At 42.7% G+C, this 11,128-nt stretch overlaps 1 protein-coding gene across 2 annotated transcripts in view; it reads left to right on the top strand.

Annotated features, from left to right (window-relative positions):
• The first annotated feature begins 2,393 nt into the window (after nt 1-2,393).
• Nucleotides 2,394-11,128, top strand: part of LIX1L (limb and CNS expressed 1 like) — a 125,980-nt gene continuing 117,245 nt past the window's right edge. Inside the window, exon 1 of one of the 2 annotated variants that reach the window (XM_085639105.1) lies at nt 2,394-2,704. In XM_085639105.1, the coding sequence (XP_085495231.1) occupies nt 2,461-2,704 (244 nt within the window). In that variant the 5' untranslated portion in view covers nt 2,394-2,460. The remainder of the gene's footprint in view (nt 2,705-11,128) is intronic. The other variant, XM_085639104.1, reaches the window with a different exon arrangement.

Here is an 11,128-nt window from a genome sequence, read left to right as displayed (position 1 = left end):
TATCACATTGACTGCTTAAAGTTGAGATGAGTCCAACGGTGAAGAGTAAAGTCAGTCTTGGGGGGGAGGGAGATTGAATGGGTTCTGCGCGCAGCCAGTTGTATGTTTGTAAGTTGCTCTCTTGGTTTGTTGAGAGAGAAGGGAAAATGTGCACTGTAATGTTTCCTGGGTTGTGTGTCTCGTGGTGTCTGTCTCGAGGTTAATGTCCCACCTAGTTTGAATAGCCAGCTGTATATCTACATAATAAGTGTTCTATTCTTAAATTTGATTTGTTTGGAGTCTAAACTGTATTTGCTTAAAAAGCTCAGCTTGAGAGGCATTTGTTTAGTGCCCTCCTTGCCGCTTGTTATGGGACTCCCAATACAGGATTGTACTTACCTGCTTTATGCCTCAGACCCCTTACTACAGAGATGTCCATACAAAACTATTGATATCCTGTTTCACGCATACCAACATTTGGAAACTAAAAAGAGTGAGATTTTGAATAAAAATAAGGGGACCTAAATATCCCCATTGACGTACATTAAAGCAAAGGCAATTTTAAGTGGGAGACAGCTAAAATAAAGCAATCTTTGGCCTAAATATCAGAATCTGTCGACTGAATCGGGTCTGTTGGCATGTATGCAGTTTACATCAAATTTATAATTTTTACAGTAGAACTAACAGCTGGTATCTATTACGTGGCAACATTACATTTTTATGTTATTAAGTTATAATAAATAGAAATGAACAACGAGAAATGTTGATTTAGATTCAATCATAAGAGAAAGAGAATAGGAAACAGAGAAAAGAGAGAAAGAGGTACTGGATATCTACATGTGTTGGTACAGTAGGAGTGAAGTATAGACAGGGATTTAAGTGGGATGAAAAAACTGGGGGGGTCTTTCAAAGGGGTGCGGCCAATGTAACTGAGGGCGTGGCTTTAAAACACATAAGCTAAAAATCTGTGCTTAGCGTAGTGTTCCGCCCCACTGACATTTTCCTGTTTCTGTCATTGTATCCCGATATATAATGCAAGTAACATTACACCTACAACAAGCTACGACTATTGGGTTTGTCAATGGTTGTTAGTTGAATAAGGTAAATAAGCAACAACTATGGCTTTGTTGTATACAATATTGAAAATGCTTCAGTTCTGAAATGATGAGACTGTGAAAGAACTATAACAAGCCTCTTTGAAGTCACATCAAAGTCTTTGAGCAGTGGCACTGTTGCAGAGCTAGGATTTTCATTTCCAACCTGAGGATGAGGGCAGAAATAGAGAGCGCGATAGGGACCCATCTTGGCATCTGCTTTTAAGAACTGCTAAGGGTGCTGGACCTGGTCCACCCAAAGCCCTGGGTTTAGAGTTGGCGGCTTGGTGATTCAGGCTCAGAGTAGGTCAATGCAACACCAACTTACTAGCCCTTACTTCAGTGCTTAATTTAGCCGGTGCTTTCTGGTGCTCAGCACGGGCACTTAATTAGTTTCCGGTGCTCGGCACCGGCACCTAATTGTTAACACCAAACTTAGAACAGTCTACCACATGGTGGCGCTGCTCCTCTAATTTAGAGATGAGCAGAACAATGGTTGTTTAGGAATTCAATTTACATTAATATTGCTAATACCTGCCTCCTCAGCCATTCCATTAGCTTTGGGGACCTGGAATAATCTGAACTGTCGCATTCACAGGTGAGAGAGTTGGTTAGTAGTTGTTTTGGCAGCGATGACAAGGGGGATGAGTGGTGCAAGCTGCAGTGGCCACCTGGTCAGAGCCCTGGCACTTAATATTTTACAATTTAAACACTGCCATATTTGGATTCTGCTCCTCTCATGGAATGTACAGCGAGGATGCGATCTTAAGGATGTGAGCTGCCTTACAGTCAGAGCTTCCGACGATTTGGGAGCTGGGGAACAATGTTCAAGCCTTAGCAAGGGCACAGCTTCCTGTGATTCTGGGCAAATCACTCAATCTGCCTGTGCCTACCAAACAACATGAATGTGTCCTTGTGCAAGGTAACTGGTGCTCATGTAATGCGCTCCAGTACCTTCGGGTCGAGTTCCCGCTATATAAATCTGCCATAAAAATAAAACTACACAAACTGGTAATTCAGATTTCCACTCGGCGTTGACTCAACCTCCTGTGATTCTAGGCAATTCACTGTAATCTCTCCGTGCCTAAAAAATATTAATTATGACCTTATGTGATATAAACTGATGCTCATGTAAAGCGCACACTACCTTCGGGTGGAGTTCTGTTATGAGATTGAAAACAATAAAAAGTGTAGTCTGCTTAAAACGTGTAGCTCCACCCATTTTACGCTTTGAGTGACGGCTTGTTTTCTCGAACATGTGTGGGTTGCTGCTCCAGGCTTTCTTACGATTGGCTGGCTGGTGGAATCCGCCCACCATCTGTGGTGAGCGACAGTTGCTTCTTCGGAACCCGTTATCTGGGGCAGAGGCAGACTGCGGTGGGTCTCTATGGAGTCTGTGCGGGCCCAGCGTCTACAGCCGGGGGTAGGGCTGCCCCTACGTTCCCCTTCGTCCAGCTTGCTTCGGCCGGGAGTCACCGGGGGCACTTTGGGGCATGCCTCTGCTCCTCCGCCCCCACCAGGCCTTCTAGGGGTCTGCACCCCCGGGAGCCCAGGCAACCCTGCCGTTCTCCGGGAGGCAGTGGAGGCCGTGGTGAGGAGCTTCGCCAAGCACACCCAGGGCTACGGGCGTGGTAAGTGAATAGGGTTGTGTATACGAAGGACAGGGGTTGCGGAAACTAACCAAACCAGAAGCCACGTACAGCTGGGGCACAACAAGGAAAATCACTGTCAGTGGCTAAATGACCGCGTGCGCCTTCTCAGTGGCAATACGCACTATATAAATACAATTTACAATTACATGGCAGGCCCGGTGAGCTATACATCCAGAGGGTAATTGGTGGATAGGGACAAGCAGTACGATCTAAGTAACTTTCCTGGAGTTTGTAAACAAAGAGTAAACACGCCACGAGCGAGTACATAATACCAGTTGGGGCACCAACTTAAGTAATACCAGGGCTTTAAGTGGGCCAGACCCTGTCGGTGAGCAGTTCTAAAAAGCAGGAGTTGAGACGGGTCTCAATCGTGCTCTTCATTTTCTCCTCACTCTCAGGGTGAAAAACAAAACCTTTAACTCTACAGCAGTACCACCAGGCCCGGTTCCAGGAATTTTCATGTGGATGGGCCAAGGGTACGTTCGGGTGGGTCAATGTGGGTCCAATTTTTATCAATTCTGGAGGTAGCCTAAAAGTCCAAGATTACATCATCTCTTCTTCCAAACAGGTACACAGTGCATCTAGAGAGTTATTTGAGAGTAAGAGGTGTTGTCTAAACTCAGCTGCCTCAACCCTTATAAATTCCAGCAGGCCAGGCATCAACAGAAGCATTTGGATTACAAGCAGATTCTAATATTGGTCAAGGAAAAGGAGGTCCCTGTTACCACACCTAAGTCTTGACATTTCACATTAGGACAACAGGCTACTTCCTCCTTGCAATTTTCCCCCAACACCTATTTCTGTGCATGCTGTGAACTTTGTAATTGTTTCTTTTCATGTTATTCTTTTGTGGTGTACTTTCATTGAATAAAGTAAAAAAAAAAAAAAACATCAACACATTTGGAAAAAAAAAGCAGTATTGTTGACAACTAAGAGCAGTTTTCATACCTGAGAAGTGCAAAACCATTCATTGCAGTAAAACAGGTAACCTTCTGGGGCCGTATTACAAAGAGTGCCCGGGGACTGACGAGACCACAGATGCTTGTGCAGCCTCTTCTACAATACTGAAGCGCAGGCACGCATGTATAGCCAGTGCTATTTTCAAAGAATGTTCCCTCATTTGCATGGGGCGTGACTTCACACCAACGAGGTAATCATTTTGCCTCCTAGCCAGTCTATATCATGAATGTGGGTGTAGAGGCAAACAGACACACAACATGGGAAATGAAAGCAATCACCCAGACTAACACAATACTCCAGCCATGGCTCCTTTTTGTACCCGTTTGAACTGAATGCTCCATGAAGTGCATTTGCTTCTCTCAGACCATGTCATGTCAAGTTATGTTTGTTTGTAAAGCGACTTTCACCCAGGCGGGCATCCTGGTGCTGAGTAGCTGTGAGATTATTCAAACATAGAGCCTATTGTGGTTACTCGAAATGTCAGGTCTTCAGCTTCTTGTAGAATTCAAGAAATGAAGAGGAGGGTCGGTTGAGTAACGGTACGTCATTTCATGCTTTAGGAGTAAAGTAGGAGAAGGCTCAACCTCTGGCCGGATCTGGTTTTCCATATGGATGGGTTGTGAGCAAGTAGGAGTCTTGCCGAGCTGAGGTGTCTGGAAGGTTTGAAAAAAACAGATGATATTGTTGGGTATTCTGGGCCAGAAGACCTTAAAAGTTTGGGTGAGGAGTTTGAAATGTGGTTGTTTAGGTATGGGTAGCCAGTGTAGCTCTTTGAGGTGAGGTGAGAAGTGCAAGTGTTGTGAGAGGTTGGGAGTGATTCTGGCTGCTAATTTGTGGATGTTCTGCAGCCTTCCAATGAGATGCATGTTTATCCCAGCGAAGAGGGTGTTATGTAGTCTAGGTTGCTGTGGCAAGAGTGTGGCTGATGGTTTTCTGCATGTTTACTGCGAGCCATTTGAAAAGCTTCCTCCGCATTTTTAGTATGTGGAAGCATGACGTACTGATGGCGTTGACTTGGGCTGTGATGTAGAGTTTGCAGTCAAGGATGAGCTGAAGGTTCTTGGCTTGGGTAATTAGTTCTGAGGTAAGTCTAGATAATTACCATTAGTTATCAGTGCAGTGCTAAATTGTGACATATTAATGTCAAAGCTTCCATGTATTAAAGATTTTTTTTTTTAAATATTGAAGAGACTATATCATATCTTGTGATGTTTGTTGCATGCTTTACATATTAAACATTTTCAGGACTCCGCGCGTGCATGGGCCTTAACTCTGCTCTGGGGCTCTCCCTGTTAATATGTTGGCTCGCCCACCTCCACCCCTGAGACACACTGCCCAATTTCTGTTTTAAAGACAGTGAAAAAACATTGCAACGTTCCGAGTTGAAATGGAGAAAGCACTTAACAGGTGCATTTTCCATGGCCTCCTCCATGACTGGGTGGGCCAAAGGTCATGTTTGGGTGTGCCTGTCCCATCCGGCCCCCCTGCTAGAACTGGGCCCGAGTACCACCCTTCACAGCCTTTGATGTAAAATCAAGTAGAATCGTGAAGTTATTTCACAATCTCATTTCAAAACGGAAGTGTTTTCAATATTTGATATAACAATACCCCATAGTTGTTGTTAATGCAACTAACAACCATTGACCAAGCCAATAGTCTTGGCTTGTTGTAGGTGTAATGTTACTTGCTGTATTATATATGTGGATGCAGTGACAGAAGCAGCAAAATACCAGTCGCGTGGCACACTATGCTAAGCACAGATTTTTAGCTTACATAGTTTTAAGCCACGCCCTTAATTACATTGACCACTTCCATTTTAGACAGACCCCCCCCCCCGTTTCTTTATCCCACTTAAATTCGAGGGTAATACTAAGAACATTGGGGAAGAGTTAAAGCTGGGATAGTAAGAACAAAAAGGCGCAATAAGACGCAGGTTTGTTGTGGCGTGGGTAATCACACAAAGGTGGTTAATAATTGCATGAGCCAATTCCTGTGGTGGTATGTCATATTGCAATTTAGGAGTAAAAGCTGTGGGTAGGGTTAAGTAGATAGACAGAGGAGTAGGTGCTAGTTGGGCATGCACTTATCAGTTGGGTGTGCAGTAGTGGCCGGGAGTACGTCTGCTAGTAGGGGGTTTTGACAAATGATAGCACATAAAGGAGTTTGGTTTTAGGTGCGAAAACCAGCAGCCTCCTGCAGTCTGGGGTTGAAAATTTTTCCCAAGGGAGGTTTTAGTTTCTAATCTACCCCAGTTGATCAGAATATTCATTATTATGGTGACGGGTCTGTTAAAATTGTTAGTTATGGGCCGAGTACTCATTTATTTATCGGGCAAAAGTGTAAGTCTTAGGTCTAAGTGGCTGTGAGCAGTTGTGCGATTTGTGGGATAGACACAGGATCTTATGTATTCAAAAGCCCCGGGTTCCTAAAAGTATATCTGTTAGGAAGGCAGAATGTGCCGGAATAAGAGAATCATATGAGTGTTTTCTGATGTTCTAGGCCGCTTCAAGAGCCATGTAGGTGAGATAAAAGAAAAGTAAAATTCTCTGCAAAACACAACTTACATAGGGTACTTCTGATGCTGACCGACTTGAAGTAGTGGTTGGGCAGGTGTGTAGTTCCAAACAAGTGTGGTTTGGTGACTAGAAGCAATCAATCAAGTGGAAGTGTTACAGCATTTTCTACGCCCACTTGCTTACCATTAGTCCTCCTACTGATCTTTTAAATCTGACTGAGAGGTGAGGGGAGTTGAAATTTACATTCAATCAAATTTCAATTAACAGTGCAACCCATTTGGCTACACAGTGAGGACCAGAAATCAGTAGCCAAGTTTCAAGAAGGTTTGTTGGAAATTAATAATACATTTCAAATACACAGTGCGTAAGACCACGCTGTTCAAATGCAGAATAGCAACTGGAAGTCCTATCCTAAAGAAATGGGGACGGACTAGTATCAAGCAAACAAGAAATTCCATACAGGAAGAGGAGTTTCCGAATCTGGTGCTCAGAAAATATCCAAGACTGTCTTGCCTATACATTATTCTCTGATTTGGAAGTCCAGGGGATGGTAGGTACTAAAGAGTTCCCAATCAGGGAGTTTCCATGAGGAAGTCAGGACAGAACAAAGAGATATCCAACAAGAAAGTATTAGCATATCAGAAGCTTGGTCAAGAGTCTTCTATGGGTATGAACCAGTGTTCGCCTAAGCCACACTTAAGTTAAGAATCAAAAGAAAACATCAAGTTCTAAACCTCAGTCCTTTCAATTATTGGGGAATCAAGGAATGTCTGCCCATAGTTCAGCATGAAATCAGGAAAGAAGTTGCCTGTGATGCCAGTGGGGTAAAAAGTCAGAAGAGTTTCTGCGAAAGTTCTGAAGCAAGTCTCTGAATAGTCTGAGGCAAACACCATATTGCCCAAAGTCCATAGGTACCACCCATTGTACCCCTCCTCATTAGGGGTCCATTGTTCCCCCTCAAATTCCCAAGTTGCAGACTGCAACATTATCAAGTTATCCCACAATCGGCATGGGACCAACATCTTTCTCACACACACATGGATTGCAACATTTGTTCTATGGGGCTTTCAGTTGGCGCTCAGTTTCTCCATATACCTTCGTCAAGGTCTAATTCTCAGACTCTTTTCCCTCTATCGTTTGTACAGTAATGTCTCTATTCTAAACTAGCAATGCCTGAGAATCCCTGCATTGTCATTTCAGGAGAAAATGGAAATAAAGGCCTAAATAGTAAAGACAACTTAAACATTAGCTTCAATGGTGCACATAAAATATGCGTGTCCACATTAAACATAAGTGACTTATAAGGCTCTAATGTATTAGAGATTAAATTACATGTACCCTTCAGTAATCCTTTAAATTAATCATCTGTAAGTATAACTAAAACATTAAAATGCATATACGTGTAACATTAGTGCATGCATTACGTAAGTCTTGTAGTTTCTAATAAGATCACATTCTACATATGTGAGGATGGTTCTCAGTTTCAAGTCATTATATGTCAATCATACGTTATAGCACACTGTTGAAAAGTAGGTTCCTTCTTTAATGATGAGAAGAGGCCTTGAATTCTTCACAATGGGGTTATTAAGTTTCAACATAGAAGAACAGCTCAGCCTCCCTTCTGGCTCTGCTCACACATTCTGCTCAAGTCCCAGAACATTCTACAGGCTAGGACTAGCAAGCATTCTAGAACCAGGACATTTGAAGTAATGCTGAGACAATGCTGAAGCACATTACCACATATCTCCCTCACTAATACAGAATCATAAAAGAACAATAGCTCAAAAACAACACTAGAAAACATAAGATTACATGTCACATAACAAATATAAAGAAAACTAGTGTAAAGCAAGAGGTGCAGATTTACACAACATAGTCATCCAAATATAGGGGAGCATGGGTTTCTCTCCTGAGAAAAAACATCACTCTCATTGCAGATTTCCTCATCGTTCACACAATCACCATCACCCCGGTCATTCCCCCAACTTCTCCCCTGCACACAACAACTCTGCCAAGATTCCACACCCTATGATCGGATGTTTTGATGGCATTATCAAAAATGTTAATAACCCTCAGCGGTTTAGAAAACTTAGATACAGTAACACACCATCCAGGCTTTTTAATTATCACAAAATCTCCCACAGCAACCTTCTTGTCCTTGACGACATGTCTCAAATCGTAATGCATTTTGCTATTCTTATATTTCACATCTTCCTTCTTTTTCCAGTAATGAGTGTCAGTATTGACACGCTTATCAGAGAGAAACTTATTCACCCAAGGAGGTTCCAAGAACGTATCTGGATTCCTTCCACAAAACCGGAAAAACTGAGACTTTCCTGTAGTTGTGTGAGGTGAGAACCTGTACACACCACCCCTCTTGGAAACCTCTTTCTTCCAATTGAGAAAGTTGCTCTTTGCCAGCGAGATGGTTTCTTTGACCCTGTTGAAACTTTCCACAGTTCCATTCGATTCAGGATGATAGAGGGCGCATTTTTTTTTTTTTTTTAAGAAACCCACACCCCAGGAGAAAATCCTCCATCAAACAAGCTGCATACAATTATCAGTTAGCAGCGTTTCTGGCAAACCCTCTTTTGTAAGCAACACTTTCAGGAAGTTAATTTCAGTTTTCCTGTCCACACCCCTAGAGAAGTTTATTTCAGGCCACCTGGAGAAAAGATCCATCACTACACTGATGTAGGTATCCTGGCCATCACCATGTACAGAACCCATAATGTCCAAAGCAATGTCCTTCCAGGGACCACTCGGACATGTATGGACACCCATGGGGTGAGTTCTAGATTTAATACTTTTCTCACTCAAAGAGCTTTGAACACTTTCTCTCGCCAAACGTTCAACCTAGATATCCATGCCAGGCCACCAGTAAGTAAACCCCAATCTCTCCTTAGTTTTTGAAATTCCTAGATGAGATTTAAGTGCAAGATCCAGCAGCTTCTTACGTAAAGTAAATGGAGGAACCAACCTATTACCTCCCCACAACATTACTTCACTAGAAGGCAATTGGTCTCTCGCACACCAAGAATCTTTACAAAGTATGCGTCCTTGCTCCTTATGGTGCCAACCTGCGCAAATAATTTTCAGGATGCCTTGAAGGAACTCCTCCTCCTCAACAGCAGCTTTTCGCCACCCTTCCTCAGAAATGACTTTGTAGTCAATCTCACAAACAAAGGGCCTTATTTCTGAAGGCCTTGCGCCACCAGTGGGTCACTTTTACAATGGGAAAAAGTGACATACCGACAGCGCAAAGCCTTTATAAATAAGCCCCAAAATCCGTAGATTTATTGGATGCCAAATCCCTCTGAGGTTACAAATTGGCCACAGGGACCAACCTAGATAACGTGTCAGCCACAATGTTCTCAGAACTGGGAATAAACTTCACACAAAAGCTAAATCCTTGCAGACTAACAACTCACTTGGATATTCTGGGAGAGATGAAATCCAGGCCCTTTTTGGGAGAGATGAAATCAAGGCCCTTTTTGGTATAAACCTCCACAAAGGTTTGTGGTCCGTCTTTAATCATGAGAGAAGTGCCCCACAAGAACTTCTTCAATTTCTTGACAGCCCATTGGACCGCAAGAGCCTCCATTTCAGTGACTGAGTACCTACACTCCGCTCCTTTTGACCATAATGTTGCCATCAAGACCATAAGAAAAAGAGTTAATGCTAACCAATGCCGGCAAAGACGTCAAGAGCTCCACAGGGGTCCAGCCCAAAATGCTTAAAGTAGAAACGAGTTTAGAGTTTTGAAAATGTACTGGAGGGCTCTAATTCAAACGATACACACTTCTTTCTCTTAATCCAGCACAGAGGTTGAGAGATGACAATTCTTCATCTAAGTCCATCAGAGAGGAGGATGATAGATGATAACTAGTAGCAAATGATACAAAGTCCATGATTTAAAAAATGTTGCTCTTGTTGGAGAACACAGAAGCATATGCGGTTGTGTCCTAGAAGCACAGAAAGGAAAAATGAGATATGAAGTTGAGCTGTCCTTCTCCCATCCTCGTCGCCAGTGTTGAAAAGTAGGTTCCTTCTTTAATGATTAGAAGAGGCCTTGAATTCTTGACAGTGGGTTTATTAAGTAGCAGCATAGAAGAACAGCTTAGCCACCCAACTGGCTCTACCCGCAGATTCTGCTCAAGTCCCAGAACATTCCACAGGCTAGGTAGGACTAGGGCTTTCCTGGTGATTCCCTGCATTGGATGATACTAATGTCATCAAGAAATTAGGATGGTGACAACAGATGTAGGAAACTGAAAAGATTTTGATATTTGAATTGGTTACAAAACAAGCTAAAATTGGCATATTGTATCAAACTCTGTTGTCCCGACTATCAGATGATCTCTCGAATTTCAATAACAAATGGGCGGTCAAATTCGGGGTACCCACTATAGATCTAAAGGTACCACTAATGCTAGCCAAGACGGTTTTTGTTTCTGGTACTCTTCGTACTCAAAGCTATATGGCTATGTTTAATCTTTATTATACCCCAGCCAAATTAGCCAGATGGGGGATCGCTCCTGGGGCTATAACTCTGTCATGTGCAAGGTGTAAATTTCCATCTGCGGATTCTCTTCACATGTTCTTTGACTGCCCTGAACTATCAGTCTTTATTAATCAAATTGAAACGTTTCTCACACAGATAACCCATTCTTCAATTAAAATTTCCGCTGAACTGGTGATTACAGGCTATCAATATGCTAAGGATACTACCAGATCAAGATATCTTCATTCCTTTTTGTTCATTGCAATGGCAATGTTTAGACTCTGTATTACCTCTATATGGATAAATCCTCAACCTCCAACTTTCTTTCATTGGCAGGCCAGGATGTTGGCTTGGTTTAAACTGGAAACTGCTGTACGTAAGTTTCAGGGAAGGAGAAGACGTTTAATTGCTGCTAAAAACTGG

The sequence above is a fragment of the Triturus cristatus genome, chromosome 12 (genome assembly GCF_964204655.1).
Source record: "Triturus cristatus chromosome 12, aTriCri1.1, whole genome shotgun sequence".
NCBI classification, from domain to species: domain Eukaryota; kingdom Metazoa; phylum Chordata; class Amphibia; order Caudata; family Salamandridae; genus Triturus; species Triturus cristatus.
Note: the sequence above shows the minus strand (reverse complement) of the source record. Positions and strands in the feature narration are given on the sequence as shown.